This window comes from Phalacrocorax carbo, chromosome 7 (genome assembly GCF_963921805.1).
Source record: "Phalacrocorax carbo chromosome 7, bPhaCar2.1, whole genome shotgun sequence".
Classification (NCBI taxonomy): domain Eukaryota; kingdom Metazoa; phylum Chordata; class Aves; order Suliformes; family Phalacrocoracidae; genus Phalacrocorax; species Phalacrocorax carbo.
The window spans coordinates 20,559,549-20,581,487 of NC_087519.1; the positions used below are offsets into that span (position 1 = coordinate 20,559,549).

Genomic DNA, 21,939 nt, shown 5'->3' on the forward strand with positions numbered 1-21,939 from the left:
CAGGGAGGAAACACCTGCTACAAGTAAGTTTCTTTGGACCGCTCACTTCCCATTTGTGCACTCAGGAACGGAGAGGTTTATAAATATTTAATAAGATTCCTACCTTCTTTACCTACAGCTCTGCCAGTGGTCATTATTTCCTCAGCAGATTAGCATTTTCTTATTAGAATTATCTTATGCTTTTTCCTACACCTTCTCATGATCCTGACCTGATGACAGTGTTGGGTAATAGGAGTTCAGTTTACCTTGGCATATAACAAAGAACAAACATTTAATAACACTGAAAGTAAATGTATTGTATACATAGTAAAAATAGCCAATGAAGTGTGTTGGATATGTAGTAAAAAGATTTTATGAAGTGCTGAACTGTAGACTGCTCTAGGAGATTACTTATTTAGATTCTAACATTTAGAAATGCAGATCTGCTGAATTGCAAACCAGCACTGCCTTGAGCTACGAAGCCAAAAGATATTACTATATATACAAAATAAATGGCTTGGTATGACAATGCATTCAACAAGGCTTACTAGTGATAAGCAATTGTCAGAATTTTAACAGTGAAAGAAATGGATTCTACCGATATGTTGACCTTAGACTCAATATTCTGTACCAGAACATATTGCAGCACAGTTTCAGAATAAGAAGGAAGAAGCTATAATATTAAGGAAAATACAAACTCTGAATGACCTACCATGAGATCAAGAGTGCAGCAAATATCAGACAGTTGAACTGACTGACTGTAACATGGCTAAACTGACCTGTTTTTCTAGCCATAGTGTTATGGGGGTTTTTTACTCTCCCCAAGGTACAGTGGCATCGGATTCCTGTTATGTTCAAAAAGATTCTCGGCAAGCAAGTCAGAACATAAGAAAAAACCCCAAACCTGCAAAATACAGTATTTCTGCAGCTGTTCTCACTTAGACCAGACCAATACATAGTCAAGTGACTTGACTATGGCACTCCTTTCACAGCCACACAATTCAAGCTGCCTGTCTTTGCATATCAGATTAAATATAAATGGCCAAATTATCTTTAATGTCATTATACAGAACCAAATTGACACAAGGGGTGCATTGGCCTGCTTATCTTTTAATCTTGTGATTCTGCACACTTAACAGTATTACTACAGTGAAAAGACTGATATCTTATATCTTCATTTTTTTACCTGCTTTTATATTCCTGGCTGTTTGGTCCCACTGTATCCTACATGACACACATATCAGCTAGTCTCTATCTTTAGAATCAAAATAACAACATCGAAAAGCATAAGGGTTAAATGCAAAGCACCAGCTAGGTAAGACTTACTTCTTGTTACAAAGTAGGCCAGAAGTGGCATTCCTGAGGTTCATAGACATATTCCTACTTATGCCTTTGGGCCTGGCTTTTCACTCTGCCCCCTCAGCTTTTCTCTCACATATCAGAAATGCTTTGGTTTCATGCTAATGTAGACAAATTATGTAGGGAAACTGGTATGGCCGAAAGAGTTGATTGCTTTAGGAGAGTTAGAAAGTATTGCTTTAAAAGAAAGACTCAACAGACCAAGAGAACAGCACCCACTGGGTGTATGGAGAGAATATAAACTGTTTCTTTAATTCTTCTTTCCACACTCTGAAGAGTTCTTTTCAATTATTAAATAAAATTAAAATGCACAGACTGTTAAAAAGATGATTCAAACACTGACTGTTGAGGGTTCCACTACACTAGCTGGTTCTTCTCAAGTATGCTGTAGTGGTACCTATATTTCACTGTGTAATTACCTTGCTATAATAACTGGGTAAAATGTAATGCACCAACTTTTTTTGACTCCTATCTATTTATATGTGTCAAAGATCAAAGAGTTTTCCAGTTTGCTCTTTTTCACCTCTTCTATCTGTTTGTATTTATCAAAGATTAGTTTAATTAGCCAGTTGGGTGTTAAGCAATACTTACTCCCAGCATGTTACTGCAACAAATCAATACTTTTCTATCTACACAGCAAGATCTGACCTTAACATTATCAGTACCAGCCTTTCACCACACTTTACTGTATTTCAATTTCTCTTCACTGTTTGCCAAAGCAAGTGATTTTAAGCTATTTAGCAACACATAGCATATACCTTGCCATTAGTTGCAAACAAAGTTTATTACATAGTATAACTATATACACAATAGTCTTGACATTACACTGGCCATTATACCAGAGAACATGGTTAAGTAGCCACTGTTCATCTGCTTAAGAAGGTTAATTCATGGAGCAGAAAATCAACTATGTACATCAGATTTAGTATTTTATGGCAAGATGGCTGTCAGCTGCAGTAGCTTAACACCCACCTAAGGCTTCAATCTGACCCCGGCTGCAGGTACATGCTCCCACAGCCAGAGCTCAGGGAGTGGGCCAAATCATGCTAGCACTCCTGATTGCCTTCAGTGCTAAGTCTCCTGCTCCAAACTGTTACTAGACATGGCTACTACACCAGGTGGCTTTGCTCTGGTTAGTAGAGATGTAAGTTTAATAACCTCCACCAGACAGGTCACACTACCTTAAATCACCTCTGTAAATTATGCAGTGAGAATTTGACTGTAGTTTAAGTATGAAAGCTCTTATTCCTCACCTAAGAAAGATCAAGATATTACGAACAGAGATCACTTTACCTGTTAATGAGAAGATCCACACAGAGTTTTAACAATCAGGTTGCTTATCAATGGCCTTCACTGCTCAAGCTGGTTTGCTACAACTTTTCTGAGTTTTCATATATAGACAAAAATCAAAATTATCCTTTTAATTGGGGAAAAAAGGAACCTGCAAGATTGCATGCCCATTACACCAAATATTCAAACAATTTCTCTCTCACACAGATGTTTCCTTGCACATTAGCTCTTAATAAAGATTCACTCTGTTAGCAAAAAGACCAGTTTTCATCCAGAAGGGCTGCCTGTAACTTTACTCTGTTGCTCATTTCTGTGTTAGGGCCCCCTTCCACTGCAAGTGTAACAATGACCACTACTTGCAATGACTACATGGGCAAAGTTCTATCCTCCACCCAAGCTGTGGAAATTCAACCCGAGTCATTGGGGCTTGTTTTATTTACTTGAACCCTATTCACAATTCTGTTTGCTCACAGGTAAATGAGGAATAATAATATTCACCTACAATAGGTGCTGTGGAGATAAAATAATTAAAATGCTTGTCAGTCCCTTAAATGAAAAAATGCTACAGAGCTACAAAACATTACCATTGCAATACACTTCACCAACTGTCACAACTTGCCTCTTATTTAATAGTTATTGCAAAATATAAATTAAAAATGAGCTATAAATACACAGTTACAAAATAGAAACCCAAAAATGAATGAAAACAACAGTTTGATGCTACTGCAGTAGATTGATTTTCCAACGCATGACCGATAGGCTGCTTAGACCCAATTAAATTTGTCTGCAAGTGCTAGGCTATAAGAGAATGCTTTCCTGGGACCAAGCCCTGTCTTATGAATGAACCAAACTTGAGAAAGACAGAAAACTCACGGCCCTCAAGCCGATAAAAGATGCTGACACTCTGACTAAATACACTTGTTATGGTAAGCAGAAGCTTTCTGCAGAGAGGCTTTAATACTAAAGAAAACAGAAAGGAAAACCTGGTGCCAAATTTGTTCGGTTTATGATCTTATCTACCTAGCTCTATAAAATATGCTATCTTGAAAGATGGAGGTTTCTGACTGCATTTCATTAAGCCTAATTTATCCATAATAAATCAAGTTAAAATGACCTTTGTTTTTTTTTTTAAGATGCTTCATAGAAGACAATGGTTTGCCTCAGGGACAAGATAATAATAATAAAAATAATTTTTTCCAAAGCAGACTACATTGAATATTATTAATTTGCTCATAGGGAGTCTCAATATAGTGATCACTCGGGGCAAGGAAGTACTGCTATTGCTATATAGACATCATATTTTTTTAGGCAAAGTAACTACTGATGGTTTTATTACTGTGTTGTTTAGCGCTTCTCAGAAAAGATCCAAACCAGCCACTGTTAATTGCTTATTGTTGTAGTACTATTATGGTAGCACCTCTGAGACACAGATCAGAAATCTGTTGTAACAGCTGTTGAAAGTATATGTAAAAAAAAATAATTTCTCCCCTCCACTCAATTTACAATCACAATGTAAACGGAGAAAGTACATGCAGCTACAGTCAGAAAACACAAGAAAACTATGAATATACTGATTAGCACATAACCGACTTAACGTTTATGGAGTCCTTTAGTGGGGGGGGGGGTTTTGGCCCCTCTCCCGCTCCCGCTCCTTCCTCCTCCCCGGGGGCGGGGCCTCAGGGCCGCGGGGGCGGGGCGTACCGCTCCGGGCGCCGGTTCCGGTCTGGAGGCGGGGGCGGGTGTTGTCTGGCCTCATCGCGCCGCGGTGCCGGGGAGCATCATGGCTGCAGCCGCGTGGATGCCTACGGTAAGCGAAAGGTAACAAGCCCCGTCCCCGCGCCGCCCCGGGGCGGGTGTGTGACCGTAACCGTGACCGTGACCGTGGCAGCGGCAGCGGCCGCGGCCATGGCCGTGGCGGCGGCGGCGGTTCGGTGGCGCCTGAGGCGGTGCGGCCGTGGGGAGCCGCCCGCAAGGTCGCCGTGCCGCCTGGGCCCTGCCAGCGCTCCCGGCGAATGGCGGTAGCGCGGCGACGGACTCTCCGCCTACTCCTCCCAGGGTCGGACTCCCGACGCGGCGGCGGCGGCGTTGGGCTGGCGGGGTGGTGGTTTGTAGAGGTCACGGCGGCGGCAGGGCGGCTCGCTGCGGCGGGGCCGAGGCGGGATCAGCCCCCGTGACGGGGTTTCCCGTGTGGGGCGCCGCCACCCACACACCTTGAGGGTCAAACCCGTCCTTACGGAGCATTCCCGGGGAAAAGGTACACATCTTGCGAGATCTTGGGTTTTGTCAGAGGGCTTCCCGGCCCGCTGCCTGTCCTCTGGGATTCACCAGCTCTGAGCGGTTCTGAAACGCAGCTGTTATTCCCGGGCTGCCATGGAGACACTGCTGCTTTTCGCCTTCAGTAAATGGAATTTCTTTCACTCCTTCTAGTATTAGCAAGTTGGAGGCTAAGTCATTGCGGAAGCCCCACTTGACAGATCAGCTAAAATATAGGAGAATGGTCAAGAGTTAATCACGACACATGACTTCAAGGTCAGGATGGATCCATTTTGTTTAGCCTGATTCTTTGCTAGTGTTGCAGATATTGAACTTTTTTGCTTGACCAACCTGATAGCCTTCTACGATGGCGTGAGTGGCTGGGTAGATGAAGGGAGAGTGGTGGATGCTGTCTATCTCAGCTTCAGCAAGGCATTCAGCACTGTCTCCCATAACATCCTCACAGACAAGCTAAGGAAGTGTGGGTTGGATGACCAGACAGTGAGATGGATTGAGAACTGGCTCAACAACAGAACTCAGAGGGTCATGATCAACGGGGCAGAGTCTGGTTGGAGGTCCATAACTAGTGGTGTTCCCCAAGGATCTGTGCTGGGTTGAGTCCTGTACAACATATCCATCAGTGACCTGGATGATGGGATGGAGTGTACCCTCAGCAAGTTCGCTGGTGATACTAAGCTGGGAGGAGTGGCTGATACACCAGAAGGCTGTGCTGCCACCCAGCGAGACCTGGACAGGCTGGAGAGCTGGGCCGAGGGGAACCTGATGAAATTCAGCAAGAGCAAGTGCAAGGTCCTGCACCTGGGGAGGAACAACCCCATGCACTGGTACAGGTTGGGGCTTGACCTGTTGGAAAGCAGCTCTGTTGAGAAGGACGTGGGAGCGCTGGTGGACAGCAAGGTGACCCTGAGCCACCAATGGGCCCTTGGGGCCAAGGAGGCCAACGGTATGCTGGGATGCATTAAAAGGAGTGTGGCCCGCATGTCGAGGGAGGTTATCCTCCCCCTCTACTCTGCCCTAGTGAGACCACATTTAGAGTGATGTGTCCAGTTTTGGGCCCCCCAGTTTAAGAAGGACGTGGAACTGCTTGAACAAGTCCAGCAGAGAGCTACCAAGATGATCAGGGGACTGGAGACCATCTCCCTTATGAGGAAAGGCTGAGAGACTTGAGTTTGCTCAGCCTGGAGAAGAGAAGACTGAGGGGGGTCTCATCATTACCTATAAATATCTAAAGGGTGGGTGTCAGGATGTTGGGACTAGGCTCTTTTCAGTGGAGCCCAATGACAGGACAAGGGTCAATGGGCACAAGTTGGAACACAGGAAGTTCCACTTGAATATGAGCAGAAACTTCTTTACTGTGAGGGTGACAGAGCAGTGGAACAGGCTGCCCAGAGAGGCTGTGGGGTCTCCTTCCCTGGAGACATTCAAAACCTGCCTGGATGCAGTCCTGTGCCCCCTGCTCTAGGTGTCCCTGCACAGGCAGGGGGGTTGGACAAGATGATCTCTAGAGGTCCCTTCCAACCCCTACCATTCTGCGATTCTGTGAACTTAAGTATAACATGCCAGGCCTGTGATTTCTTGCAAGGTACGACTGTTCCCTTTCCAGGTCTACTCTGGAATGTGAATCCTGACTGTATGTGCAGGAACTGTACCCCAAGGGCACTTACTTACACTTGTGTAGTCAAATTACCTTTTCATTTATTGCTCCAGCTGTTGCCTCAAATATGTGGCTTGCTGTGGTAAACATTGCTTGTCTGTGATAATGACCTTGTACATCTCATGTTGAGTTACAAGTAAAAATAAATTCTAGCTGAAATTACTTCTGCAGCATTCATTACAACATATACTAGAATTATATTCTTTCTAGTTGTTTCTGTTAGTGCCCACATAGCCTGTCCCTTTTGCCATACAGCTACGTTTAAGCATACATGTCAGTGAAGATAGGAGATGACAAATACAAATTGGACAGGAGAGGAATACAAATTGTGAAATACATTCCTATCTAGCCTGATAGCTGCGGATGGACTGCATATGTGAGCGTGGTAGAACTGAAGTAGTACAAGTCTGTTTACATTTTGAAGTGTTCTGACTCTTAAGTCACAGAGGCATGAAAGATCCAAGAGATGAGGGTGAGATTGGGAGGCTGTGATTTTTCTGCAGTGGAGTTATCGATACTGATACGATAGGGGATTTTGTCTGCGGTGCTCAGCTAGGCAAGGGCTTAAGCTGAGATACCACCCCAGTTTTGAAGCTTAATGCCAGTTTGGAATATTTCAGATGTTAGAAAGTATAATTCTTTGACTATGTTGTGTAGACTTGTTGCTATGGTGATTTTTGTCTTTAATGTGCATTTCCATTATGCTTTTTAAGAACCGTCAGGCACGCAGGCCACAGTACAAAACCTACAGATATAAAAGGTGGAAGAACAAAATTCACTATAGTTTGAATGGAAGAAGTGACACTATTGCAAAGTAGTTTTGGAAACATTACCTAAAATATGTAAAGAACTGTCCACCCAACTGTTAGTGAAAGTGTTTGATTTTTCACTTTGCATTCCACAAATCTTAATCCTTAGCGTATCATCTATTTAGTTAGAGTTACTGTAACCTTATTTCACAGGTGTAGTATGTAAGGCCTCCAGTTATTGTGCAGTAACTTCCCCTCACCCCCAGGCAAGATCAGAGAGTATGGCATACTGCAAAGTGCGGCTGTCCTGGGTTTACCTTGTGCTAAAAATACCAACGTGAGGTGTTACTGCACTGAGTTTTAGAGAGCAACTTGGCAAAGCATTAGTTGCTCTTGTTTCATCCAGTTTGAGAGAGGAAACTTAAAGCAATATGATTTTAAAATGATTTGCAGATTTAAAAATTCCATTCCTGTAGTAAAATAGCATCTTTTTGTTTTATATTCTTACAGGTTTCTCGATTGCTAGGGGCTTTCAAAAACCAAAAACAGGTGACAAGAAGTTTTGGTAGTGCTGTGAGTATGATAGTACCATTTTTTAATTTTAAGAAGTTTCTCAAGAAAGGGGTTCAAAAATTTACTTTTGTAAGATTGCTGGTTATATTTTTATGTTCTCAAAAAGTAAGACCTAATAAGAGAACATGTAAGCTCTTAATGCCGTGCTGAATTTATGTTGGTTAATTACTGTCTTTGGCAATTGCATATTAAAGCATAAGTGATAATACAAAAGGGTCTAGCAAAAGATAGAAGTTGCATGAAGACTTTTCACAAAATATAGACATAAGCCAGTCTTCTGAAATTCATCTGGAAATGGGCAAACATTGGGCAAAGTAGAAAGATTGTTGAGAAGCTTCTCATTTTCTGTATTTTTCAGACCTTCATCTAAGCACTAGCTTTACTGCTGCTTTTAGAATACCTTGCATCTAAAGTTCTGCCTTTTCAAAGCCCTCTTTAAAGTATTTTAGACACTGATTATATATTTCCATGTAAATGTTTTACCTTCTTTATGTCTATGTGTTTGAAGTGCCCACAGGCTATTTTTTTTTTCAGTGAAAGCGGCCTTGAAAACTCCTCAGGCAGAAGCAGGGCTTAGCACTGCTGCATACATTCTTAAGCAGGACTTAATTTTAAAGAGGAACTGTGGCTTTTAATTATAAGTTTTGTAGAACAGCAGGTAGAACAGCTAGAAAAGAAACTGAAGGTTCACTCTTATCTTACACAGTATACAAGGATTTAGAAGGTGAGGCACCTCCAGTTCTGTTAATACCACATTACCGTTTCAGGTGAAATGTTCTCTGGCTCAGGTGGAGTCCTGCTGTGCTGTGAAGCAACAACATAAGGCAGCACAAAACTAATCTTGAGGCATCCCATCAGTTATGTGCTTGCTCAACAGCAGTCTTCATTTATCTGAAGCTCTGCTGCTTTTGTTGTGCACAGTGAAATTTATTTGACTCAAATTAGTTAAAAAATCAGTCAATATATATTGAAATTTTGAATATTTTGTGTGGAAAAGGATGGAAAGATGGAAATATATCTCATGAGTTGATTCTCACTGGAGTTTTGCAAATAATGCTGCATCTGAGTAGCCTTTTTTGTAGGTAATAATGAGCCCTTAACAAAACTGTTGGAAGTTTTTAAATAAAACAAAAGGAACTGGGGCACGTACAATTAGAATAGCGATCATAATTATTTTTTTTTGTATCCAAGTAGAATACTTTCTTCCCCTGTTATTCAGTGATCCTGGGCTGTGCAATTTATTTCATCTCTTTGATGCTGATAAAAGAAACCAGAGTGAGAACACTATGGGACGAAAATAACTCAGTATTGTTAAAAATAGGTCTGAGAATTTTAGGAAGTCACTTGAGAAGTTTAGATATGCCTTAGATTTTTTTTTTTTAAAGGTGAATGTTGCTTTTCTAATAAACTTAATCTTTTCTAGCATGTGTCAGTATTATGCAGCATGTTGATAATACTGGAGAGATATGGGTAACAGAGCCATAACTAGGTAGTATTATCTCATCTCCAAATTCCAAGAAGAGAGCATGCTAAGATTGTTTATTTCAAAGAGTACTGAGCAGGAACCTGCCTTTCAGGTTAAACCTCTGTGCTTCGAAATAGGAATGGATAGTTGGCAGATTTTTAAACAATTCTCTCAAAACGTGTGCACGCTCCCTTTGAAAGCAAGCTAGTCATTCTTGCTTCTGTCCAATACCGCTGTTATTCATAGTGAGTATTTGGTAACTGAAACTTTCTTTTCTTTTCTAGTAGTTACTTGGTTCCTACAATACATTAAGATGTTTTCAACATAGAAAACAGGCATTCATTTGTTGTACTACTGATATTTCTTTACCTAGGTACAAACAGTAACTTTAATCCCAGGAGATGGCATAGGACCTGAGATTTCTGCTGCTGTCATGAAGATCTTTGATGCTGCCAAAGTAAGTCATATTTGTCTTGCTGTAAGCGGTGTAAGTTTAACTACAACAAGTATTAACTAGGTGTATTAAAAATGTTTTCTCTTTAACTCCCAAAGGATCAAGTCATATTTAGGGTGTTAAAACTTCTGACAATAGAAGGAGTCTGAAGCTTCAGCTAATAAAACATAGGATTGCAATATCAAGGCAGCGTTTGAAACTGTTAGATGGCAGAGGAGTAGAGAGTTGAGAGCGAATGTTTTGTTTACTTTTTGGAAATATGAACTCAATGTATCATGTGAAATCATCTTGTTGATGTAGCAGGATATTCTTTCATTCATGGTGACTTCCAGTGCAGAGGAAAGTGTGTGTGAAAGGACTGGCTTATTCTTAGAAATCAAACTGCTGCACTACCAAACACCCTCACTTAAGTGATGTGAAAGCTAAGTATAGTCAAGAACTGTTTTACTGCCTATCTGAGGAACTTCACCAGAACGTGTCCGGTTTCCTTGAAAGGAAATATGGCTCTTCAGGAAAGGTCCTGTTAAATTGTTCCACAATAGTAACAGCACCAAGGCATATTCCCTTTCTATTCTAACTATCCACCTTTGATTTGGAAGAGAGTAGTTCTCTTTAATTATATATAAAAACCTTATAATATTCTGGTTGTTTCTGGGGAGTCAAGCAGGAGGTGTGGAGGAGTAAAACTTAAGTTTGTGTGTGAGTGCATGTTTGCAATACTTAATCAGATTTGTTTGTTTTAAAGGGGACTCTCTAGTTACTGTTATGCTTAAGATTGATTCTGTTTGCTTACGAAGGCCCTCATATCCTTTCCTTTGTGGTCCTTCCTGACAAAATGAATGGGTGGCAGCCTGTCTCCACTTAGAGGATTCCCGTGGTGAATGCAAATTCAGCAAGCATTGTGGAACATTCGCAGATTTTCAGTTAGATAACAGATATATGACTATGTTGTATACTGTCTTCCAGGCAGTATGGATGATGAATTCTCAATTAATTCAGTTTTCAAATGTCTTGTCTCATGAATACAAGGAACCCAACAGCTCTAAGAGCTTGAAAGTAGTAGCGTGTATATTGCAATTCTAAAAATTTCTGTGTATGAGACACCTAGGGAGGCATCTTGTGGTATTGGAGTTTATGATATGTTGTTGCTCATACTGTTTCATTTTCACTTAATTACATTTTTTTAAAATGGTTTATTTTTGTGTTCAAACATCTCATGCTTACTCTCACTTATGGGAGAAAAATTGTTTAGGAAGGTCTGGACAAATTCCTTATGCACCTTTTTGTGAAAGGGAAGTTAAAGCTTGAAGCAAAAATCATGATATTTAAGTTAATGTAGAGTAAATGTGTTTAGGCTCCTATTCAGTGGGAAGAGAGGAATGTTACAGCTATCCAAGGACCAGGAGGGAAGTGGATGATACCTCCAGATGCCAAAGAATCCATGGATAAAAACAAAATGGGATTAAAAGGTATTTTAGGGGTTAATACAACAATATGAAATACTGTTTTTTCTATCGTAGTCTGATTTAAAGCCAAAGCCCTTCATCTATAGCTCAATAAAATGGCTAATTATAAGGGACAGCCTGTCAGATAGTCTTCTGTAGTCTTAAAACAGTCCTTCATTTCAAAGCCATAACTTCCACAGAACTTCCAGTATGTTGAAGGCCAGTATTACTAAACACCAACTTTTGGACTCTATGCAGAATGCATTTCTAATGCAGTTGATATACAATATGTGTGTGATAACTACTCCTAATGAATAGTACCTTTTTATGTTGTTTTCAATCAAAACCTTTTGTAAAAAGTCCTATTCCATGTAAGGGTCACAATTTGGCCTTTAAACAGCTGATTAATATCACTGTGCAGTACTCTTGATAGCACAGAGAATTCCCATGGCATTTTGGTATAAGGGTTAAATAGGAATTTGGAGATCCTCTGTAAGAGTACCGCTTTACCTAGGGTTTCACCTCTAAAATTCATGGAGGAGTTTATCTTCTCATTCATTCTTCAGATTCTGTTTTTTTCTTTTTTTGTTTTCTTTGTTTTTCTTCAGGGCCTTTAAAGACCCCAATTGCTGCAGGGCACCCATCAATGAATCTGCTTCTGCGTAAAACCTTTGACCTTTATGCAAACGTACGTCCCTGTATCTCAATTGAAGGGTACAAAACCCCATATACAGATGTGAACATTGTCACAATTCGAGAGAACACAGAAGGCGAATACAGTGGAATTGAGCATGTGGTACGTTGCTGGAAGTGTTGTGTTTCTGGCAGGTTTCCTGTGCTTCATGAACAATAACTTTGCCCATCTCAGTGGCCTAAGTAGTACTAAGAGGTTGGGTGGTGTTTTTCAAGTTTGCTACCCATAAAAAATGTTATTTTATTGTGAAATGTATTGTCGAGACTGCCTCACTCAGAATTCTACTACTTTGTTCCAAGCATTCGTTCTAGTGACTTGAAAAATGAGCTTACGCTTTTACTGTCAATGCAACTACTGTCTTTCAGATTGTCGAAGGTGTTGTGCAGAGTATCAAGCTCATCACAGAAGGAGCTAGCAAGCGTATTGCAGAATTTGCTTTTGAGTATGCCAGAAATAATCAGAGAAGCCATGTTACTGCTGTGCATAAGGCAAATATTATGTATGTTGACACTTCTTTTTGAGAACAACAACAAATATAATATGCATCTAATTATAAAGAACTTTGTATACCTTCCTCAAATATATAACGTCTGTTGATGCTAGTGGGAGTAACTAAAATGTGCAGTAAGTAAAGTAAATGCCTCCTAAGTAAAATGGGCAATACTGATCCAGTATTCATAGGACTGTAATAATTATGTAGTAATGTTTTTATTAGTAAGTTTGTAGTAATCCTGTGACTTCTGTTGCAATGCTCTTATTTTAAAAGTAGTCTTAAACTAGGAAAATTAACTTAAAAACTGAGGATGAAAATGGTGTCTTTTACAGTTTCCAAGCCACTTTGTACTGAACTGAGTCAGAACACGTGTGATATTATGCGATGCCACCTTTACAAATGCCTTTAGTAAATGAATCAGAGTAGTTCTGAGCATTAATGTATGCCTGTTAAACTACTGACACAAAAATATTTTAGGAGGAAATTTAAAAGGCATAACTTCTCTGACTAATATATTGAAGATGTTATTTATATTTAACGTAAGGGATAATTAGAAATTAAGTTTCTGCACTCTAATATTTTTATTTAATCCTCTGTTGCATGCAGTTTTCTTTATCTTCAGTATTGCTTACTTACAATACTGCAATATTCTCTTCCTTATTTAATTGCAGGAGAATGTCTGATGGGCTTTTCTTGAGAAAATGCAGGGAGGCAGCAGAAAACTGTAAAGATATTAAATTTAATGAAATGTATCTGGATACTGTGTGTCTGAATGTGAGTATTTATGTTTTTTAATTGTTATTTTTTATGTTAAATTCTTAACTTTAATGAAAATATACTTCTTTCTAGATGGTACAGGATCCATCACAATTTGATGTGCTTGTTATGCCAAACTTGTATGGTGACATCCTCAGGTATGAAGATTTTAATTTAAACTAACCGAATGTGTAAAATAGTTACCTTCCAGACAGTTATTCAGGTTATATGCTAGCCAGATAGGTGATGATTTTATGCATCCAGAGTTTATAAATCAGACTCCAAATGGGAAGAAAGGCCAGTATTATTACACTTCAATTATTAATATACTATCAGGAGGGGTTGTGATGTGTGGAGAGCGGACTCCACAATCTGTAAGATTGTAAAGTAGGTATGTTTATTCAGCGCTGGGCAGCACGGAGAGTAGTCTCACCAAAGCTGTGCGCACCTGCGTGATAGTTTGTCTTGGATTTATACAGTAAAGCATTACATATACATATACTTCCCAACACACCTATACACATGCATGACCTTTCCCCGCTTCGTATTAAAATTAGCCTAAAAGAATTATTTCCATAAATCTTTCCCAACTGAGCTTGCGCAGTGCCTCCTCGTGGTGGTCGTCGGAGGTCGTAAAGATGAAGGCTGCTGGCTCCTCTTCGTCACCGCTAGTAACCTTTTGTTTTTGCGCAGACTCAGTTATCCCTTGACACTTGTCCCAACTGCAAAGTTGGTTTTAGCTGGTTCTTGAGACAAGTTTCTATCCTTATCAAGAACTTGTCCTTCACTGGTAGATTCCGGTCCTCCTTACTAATCATTTTACATAGCGGCCAGATAAGCGTTCTGCAACAATTAACTTTCAGCTGGATAAGCATTCAACAACAGAACAGTTGACTTCTGGTTTTGCATCCTAAAAGCCCCTTCCCCCCTTCAGTTGTATGTTGAGAATGTGCTTCTTATTTAAAAAAAATAAGTTTCTGCTTATAGAGGCAATGAATATTGTTCATACGGGGCAGAAGAGAAATTTCCCCCAATGTGTGAAGAATTTAATGGCTTAAATTGTAAGAAAGAACGCTTAGTTAGGTATTGGGGAAAAACTTTCTCATCTTAAGCACTAAAATAGATTGTGTAAGACGACTGTGGGGCCACAATGTTTACAGCAAGCTAGCCATACAGTTAAATGATTCTGTGTAGTCACTGAAGCATGACATGTGTGGCCTCTTGCTATCCTACCAGCTCTTCATTGATGTATTGTAGTTTTTCCTTATCTTCAAATTACATTTCATATTTGAATAACATTAATACTAGAGGTACTCGATGTCTTAAAGGCAAAATCCATCAGCACACATTTTTCATTCTGTAAAATGTTTAGGTAGAATGTAAATCCAATTAAATACTGTGTGTAAAATTAAGTATCTTAATCTGAACTTTGAAGTGTACGACATAACATTGCTTCTCCTTGCATCTCTAAGGAGAGATTGAGAAAATAGCCCGAATCAGAATTTGTTTAAAAGTTCAACGATGATTTACATCTTAGAATCCATCTCCTGTTTTTGTACAGATTACAAATGTAAATATAACATATGTAAAATAAATGCTTGTTGAGCTTCTCTTAAAATTGCACTCTCTCTGATAAGGCTGTCACCTCTAAGAACAGTCAGACTCCAACTTAAAGCTTCTTGCTTTAAGAATTGATAGAGGAATCCATAGGGCCCTCACAGCAGCTGTTAGGCTGTTAACTAAAAGAGATCAAATCAGATGAGTCCCATTATCAGTACTATTTAGACTCACTTTACCTAGTTCAGTATCACTGATTTTAAAGTTCTCATACAAATTCTGTAAAGAATTCCACAGTTCTGAAAACTTTCAGTAAATTTGATTCTGTTCTTGAAGAAGGGCACTTTTGACACTGAGGAGGGTCTTTTTTTAGTGCTTTTTTTTAAAGCATGAACATAATGCCAAACAAGCTTCTTAGCCTGAATAGGTATAGAAAGAAATCTCTTACCTTGAAGCATGACAAACTTAAAGTGACAAATGTAGACTGTATCCATTTTTTCCCCATACTATACAACTAAAGCTAATTGGTTTATTTTAGCTTAAACTTAAAATATTGTTCTGCAAGGTCAGCCAAACCTTTCTGCTTGTTAGTCCTTGATTAGCTAAGTTGTAGGCAATAAACAGGACACTAAAATATCAGCTTCTCTATCAGTATGCTCAGCTTTGAGAGTATGGTATGATGACTATAAGCACAGTTGGTTTGTGCTTCTCCATGTTAATTTTGGAGGAAACCAAATGCAAATTGCTTATGTCTGATGACCTGCTAATATCAGACTTGTGACTTAAGAGCTGTTCAGTAGAGAGAGGGGGGGAAGCTAGTCTGGTGTCACCTGGAACATGTTCCTTAGGCTACATGCAATAACCTTTAAAATTACTAGCAATTCATCTACCTGAGCAAAATTATTCCACATTTTTCAGAAGGACTTCACATAAGAAAAGTAGTTCTGTGGCCTCTTCAGAGGAAATAAAACTTCTGGCTAGATATCAGGAACTGTACATTACAATTTTTGCTAGTTTTTGAGTCTTCAACAGGTGTTCTGTGGTTTGAATAACTTCTTTTGTGCCTACATCTTAATCAGCTTTATTCTGGTATTTGAAATTTCCTTTTAATTTTCCTTTATTAAATTGTCTCCTGCTAGTAGTTCTACTAATTCTCAAATGTTCCAATGGAGCACTAGTGGCAAACAGCATCTATTCTTTCCCAATATTATTTCTAGGCAGTGTGGGTATATGAAATAGGTTATTGTAGCAATAAAATGAAAAACAAAAAGATTTTTATACCTTGGAGAGAGGCAGCTGTATATGGAAAAACTTGTGTGTTTCTCTGGGATTTGGTTGTTTGTTTTTTTTTTCAGTGACCTGTGTGCTGGACTGATTGGGGGTCTTGGAGTAACACCAAGTGGAAATATTGGTGCTAATGGGGTTGCGATTTTTGAATCGGTAAGTCTTCTTATGCAAGGTATAGTAGTAATTAACTACTTTGTCTCAACTTGAGAACCTGAAACTCTTCCATGACATACAATGTGGCTGTCATTTAACTAAGTTCTCTGTAAAATTACTTTTTACTGTGAAGATGCTGAAACTTTACCCAGAGGGAGTAGTTTAAGTATGTGTTACACACAGGTTTTTTGCATGTCCTTTTACTGACGCTTTGTTTTCCCCCTTTTTCATAAGATAAATACCCTCTGTGAAACAGAAGTGGAGTGACACAATTGGGAGATATTAGGTGATTTAGCTCCCCTTTTCTTACGTCTTTGAACTGAATTGTTCTTGCCTTTTCTATCTCTTTTCCACTAACTGTATCACAGTGAAGTACATCCTATTTTAACATCCTTGTGCATGAGGACTGTGTTTCAGGTTGTGTGCATACAGTTAAATTGCCTAGGACATTTTAATCAGCATATTAACATAATTAACAGATAGGTTCACTTTTATTTCTAGGTTCATGGAACAGCACCAGACATTGCAGGAAAAGACTTGGCAAATCCAACTGCCCTTCTTCTGAGTGCTGTAATGATGTTGCGTCACATGGGACTACACAAACATGCCACAAAAATTGAGATGGCTTGCTTTGATACCATTAAAGATGGAAAGGTAATATGAGGGTGTGCAAATAAATGCAGTGAATTAAAATCATATTCTGTCACAGCAAAGATAACTTAGAACATTAACACCAGAACAGTGGATCACTTGCTCTGCTGGCATGACACATGAGCAGTGCCTCTATCCTTCTCTGATAGTAAGTATATTATCTTTGGTGGTATTAAAGCTGCCTAGCTCAGTAATAAGGACAGGCTGTAGCATTCCTTGTGTCTCAGTAATGCCCATTCTATATTTCTACAACTTTGTTAACTCTAAAAGCTAGAACTGGATATCTGTTTTTCATGAAGGGGATTAGAGGTTTAAGTAACTAGTGGTATTTCACTTGTGAAGTTTATAATGCGTACAAAGCATATATATTTAAATCTGGATCCTGAACTGAAGGACACTCATTTGCTTTTCACAGGCTTAATCATCTACTTTGTTTATACCATTTCAGTCCTGACTGTAATACTTCTGCTCCTATTTTTTCAGGTCAATTGTTTTCTTCTTTCCTCCTAACTGCTTTCGCTCCTTTTTGGACTACCAAAAACCAAGTTTTTATCCAGTATTTACATTATCCCTTAAGATTCTATGTGATTTCCCTTTGGCAGTAAGCGTCTCCAGATTCAAGACTGAAATGGAATATTCTAGGGGGGCTTATGCCCTGAAACCTGACCTGAATTTGTGCTCTTGAAGTTATTGGTTCACTCATCACTACTTTGACATCCAGCTTTTCAAAACATAGCTGGAAAGATCCTGAAGATTGCAGTTAAACAGGATTAGCAGTTAGCTATGCTGGTTCAGTTATTTTGGGCAGGAGCATAAGCAGCTGCTTTGTAAGTAAAAGTAACAAGCATGCTTAAACAAAAAGCTGTCATCATTTCATAAGTGGTCTGTTTGCAGCTACCTTACTGTGCATAGGAGCCAGTTAAAAAAAATAAATCTAAACTTACAAGTGAATAAAGAGGTGCTCCTGTAAAGTTCCCATTTACTGCTCTGGAAATGAAATCCTCCATCTGCAGGTCAGTAATGCTATGGAAGATAACATAGCACAAGTTTTGTGACATGGCTACTGGTTTACTAGTTACTTACAATGTTATGATTACATGCTCGCAATGGACAGAGTATTTTTAAATTGAAAAAAGCATAATGCAGGTAAAACAACAAGATCCTAAAATAGTAACCTTTATTGCCTCTCATGCTTGCTATTTCTCCCTTTCTTCCCTTCCTCCCTAGCCATTTAATTAAGATCTCTGTGCATGTCCTGTGAGGGGAAAACTAATGATTTTAAATTATCTCCTAGACTGCTTTAATCTAGCTAGGTTGGACAAGCAATGTTGTCCAACTTTTATTTGATTTTACTGTCTCCATGCTACTAGACAGAAGTTGTACTTGATGAAAAAGTTTCTTTTAACTCTGCATTTTCCATCTCTTAACTAAACTAAGCAAACTTAAAGAACTGTTAACATGCAGCATTAAGAGCTATGTGTGCTTTTTCTTTCTGTGTGGGTTTCCTTTAAAAAAAAAAAACACCAAACCCAAATCCCAAAACCTTACTGAATGACTCTCAATTAGCTGCCTTTGCACTGAGCCTTCATATATGAATTTTACTTCCAAAGGGCAAACATCTTACTGAAAACGTAAATACTTAACAATTAATTACACTATTAGGCGGCCAAGGGAGAGCTTTGGCCAAACACACTTTCCTCCTGTAGTTAAGATAAAATCACGTTGAAATCTGGTAACGGAATGCTTTATGTTCATACTCAAGTTTTCTCTACCTGTTCCGTCTGCCTAGTCCTTATTGATGGAGGCTATATGGGATGCAGAAGAACTCAAACTTGATGTATTCCTTCTCACACCGATTTAGCATCCATACACAACTTTTAAAAAGAGCATATAGAATTGTTCAGAGACAAGACTAGATGCATAAAACATTTTATTAATATTATTTTCTCTTTCAGGTCTTGACAAAAGACTTGGGAGGTAGCGCCAAGTGTTCGGAATTCACGGAGGAGATCTGCCGCAGAGTACAAGACACAGACTAAACTCTTCTCATATGAATTGTAATAACTCTGAAAGGACACATTGCCCAACGTACATTATATGTAACCTGATAACCATATAGTTTGCTTGTCTCTTAAGAGAGCAAACTTTTTATTTAGGGCCTCTCCATTAATAAATTTAGTCCAAATGGCTACAAATTATGCTTGTGCCTGCTTCCAGTGGACTTTTCCAAGTGCTTTGTCTTATTTATTTTTTTCTATCTCGTGAAAATTTTTATATAAGTGAATTCATTTACTGCCATGTAACCGTCTACAATTTTCCGTGTCCACTTGAGGTTTTTACTTTCCACAAAGAAAAATTATGCAAATAAACCAGTAACAGAACTAGTGAAATGTAAAAGCACCTTAATGGTTAAAACCTACTTTATTGATCTTACTGACGTTTAAAAGATAGGTTTTCAGCCTAACAATAGCACAAGATGACCTTCATAAACAGAAACGGGTGTAAAATAACTTAAAATAGCAATTTCATGCTAAAAGCAATGAAAAAACCCACTTTAGATACTCTGGTGATTCATGAAAGATGGCCTTACCCTTGGAGGACAAGAATAAAGAAATACAAAATTCTAGAGATTTATTCTATTTGTGTATTTTAAAATACCCACAACCATTAACCAGCAAGGGGTGAGAATGAAGTAAAATTATTTTTCAAATCTATACACCAAAATAATTCTTAGAAATTTTCTTCTCTGAAACACACTTTACAACAGAGTTCTAATGAGATTAAATTATACAAAATTACTTCTGCCACATATTGTGAGGGGAAAGTATTAACTTTGCAAATTTATACTAAATATTTCATGACTTCTGCTAGAATGCTTTGTGTGTTGTACTTTTATGCATAGTTCAGTATGTCTTACGCTATTGACTGGTAATTTTATTCTAGAAACTCTGAATGTAAGGGATTAAGAGCGATTGAAGATTTGGCTCTGGTGCCTATGTTCCTGAAATACATTTCATCCCTAGTCAAGAGGATCTGAGACTATTTTTTGCCTGCTTACTAAGCTTAATGGGCACAAAAGCAACTCTTTCCCCTCCCTCCTTCATCATATACAGGTTGTCAAACGAGTCCTTCTGATCTGTGTGTCTTCAGGTATGCTTCCATTAGTACACCCTACAAGAAAATGTGCATTTTAAAACTCATGACTACAGCACAGGATTGTCCCTACTGCCAGAACCAGGGTGCTTAAAGCTTAATTCTATTAATAGATGTTACTTCACTTAGTTACTTTCTATTAAGACTATTTAGGCTGGTTGTTTCACAGGTAAAATCAATTTTGAGTAACTGCTAGTGTCACTTTATAAAGTAACCATCCCAGCTTTTCTTGTACAGTCTAACAACAGATTGGAGGAGGAACAATGAGCTTTATTATTCCTTGTGCACTCTGCTTTTGGTGAAATGGACAAAATTTCTTTGTGTTTTACAAGCTGCTACTTCCTTGCTTCCTTTAGATTAATACTGTTAAACTTCTGAACTACCATTACGCACAAAATGAGGAAAAATAAACTTTTCAAAGCCCTATTACTTGTTTGGCTTGTATAATCCTAAGCTGCTATCTTGTCTTGTGTGTTGAGCTGATTGTTGGTACTTGCAAGAAATCTTATGTGTAAGACTGGTAATGGAGCTTTCATGGAAACAAACAACACCCTATACTGCATGATTTTTTTGATCAACAGTAGCTGTAGCCTGCCTGCTTGTGTTAGCTATTATAACTCTCTGCCAAAGATCACTTACTAATGGCAAACCTTTAGACAACTTTTTTTTCAAGTATGTCCTTCACCTAGTACAATTTTTATATAAAGGGAAGAAGAAATGCAGCTCTCATTTTTCAGAATTAGTACAATGTGAATATTGAAACATGCAGGTAGTGTTGCAACAAACTGACAAACATTGCTTCTAAAACTTTCACTTAAAAATGTGCTGTAAACAATTTTCTGTTCTAAATAGCACTTTAATGTGAGAACGCCTGTATTTGCCACTTTGTGTCTTTCAACCTTAGGGAGCTATTCCTCCAACTTTTTGATTATTTGTTTCTAGGAGAAATAGTAATGCTTATTTTAACATGAATTTAAGAAATTATGAGCTGCTGCTTTCTCAAAGTCTGAATTCTAGCCACTAAAAATGGAAGAGGAGTGTCTTTAGGTTTAGAAATGTGTTAGTGAACAAAAATAAACTTGTCCTTGGGAGGGAAAAAACCAGCCCCTTTGTTTTGTTCCCCCCCCCCCCCCCCTTTTTTGTTTTTTAATAACTACCTTCATTATCGGAGTGGTCTAAGTTTCACTAAGCAGCACTGCTAATTACTGATCTACCAAAATGTACCAAGAGCTACAGACAACCTATAGAGAAAAAAAATTACAAGGGAAGATCAATGTATAAAAAATTTTCCTTCTGTTTCAATATTTAGTGGAATTAATTAGTTATACCCACTTTATACAACACAAGAGGATGTTTTTAATCTTAGTCATTTAGGACATAAAGCAAGAACAATATTATTAGAAAACAGATGCTGTGTAGATGCTTCTGTAAAAAATGGACAATCTATCAGGAACAACTACATTGACACTAGTTTTCTACTGGTTCAGTGCAATAGACTACAAAACCAAAACAAGCATCATCTTTGTGAATGCTTTTGATTAGGAAATACTTTCTTTAGCTCACAGATCTTTCTTAATGCTTGGATGAAAGACTTCTTATTCTTCGTAGAAGGAGTCTACTTCATTTCTGTATTTCTCAAGCACGGTGAGCCTTTTTAACTTCATTGTCGGACCTTAAAAGAGGGAGTTAGTCACAATTGCAGAAATATGAACAAAAATTCCTACTCAGTTTGAGCTTTGGTTCCTAAGATTTTCTATTGAAGGGCCTGTTTGGAAGGACATCCCCCAATCTGTAAGTGTAGTTAGCTGCTAAAAGCAAGAAGCAAGCATGGTATGCAATGTTGCCTCCACATAAACATGAGGACTTCCAAGGGAGCTGCAGATAGGAGGGTGATGACTGACTACTACTACTTTTTTCATTAAAAATCATTAAAAGGATGATGTTTTTGCAAGC

The 21,939-nt window shown here is 38.6% G+C and overlaps 2 protein-coding genes across 4 annotated transcripts in view; one reads left to right on the forward strand and one right to left on the reverse strand.

Annotated features, from left to right (window-relative positions):
• Positions 1-4,327: 4,327 nt before the first annotated feature.
• On the forward strand, positions 4,328-20,412 carry IDH3A (isocitrate dehydrogenase (NAD(+)) 3 catalytic subunit alpha). Of its 2 annotated transcripts, none has more exons than XM_064456727.1 (11): positions 4,328-4,435; positions 7,816-7,878; positions 9,717-9,800; positions 11,152-11,266; positions 11,851-12,038; positions 12,302-12,435; positions 13,101-13,203; positions 13,279-13,343; positions 16,098-16,182; positions 16,684-16,836; positions 18,789-20,412. In XM_064456727.1, exons 1-11 carry the CDS (start codon positions 4,409-4,411, stop codon positions 18,870-18,872), a joined length of 1,101 nt encoding a protein of 366 aa, XP_064312797.1. In that variant the 5' UTR covers positions 4,328-4,408; the 3' UTR covers positions 18,873-20,412. The 2 variants fall into 2 exon arrangements, with proteins under 2 accessions (XP_064312797.1, XP_064312798.1); XM_064456728.1 differs by having other exon boundaries at positions 4,330-4,435; positions 7,816-7,854.
• Positions 20,116-21,939, reverse strand: part of ACSBG1 (acyl-CoA synthetase bubblegum family member 1) — a 44,567-nt gene continuing 42,743 nt past the window's right edge. For both annotated transcript variants that reach the window (XM_064456720.1, XM_064456719.1), the window contains exon 14: positions 20,116-21,658. In XM_064456720.1, coding sequence (XP_064312790.1) covers positions 21,582-21,658 — 77 coding nt within the window. In that variant the 3' untranslated portion in view covers positions 20,116-21,581. The remainder of the gene's footprint in view (positions 21,659-21,939) is intronic.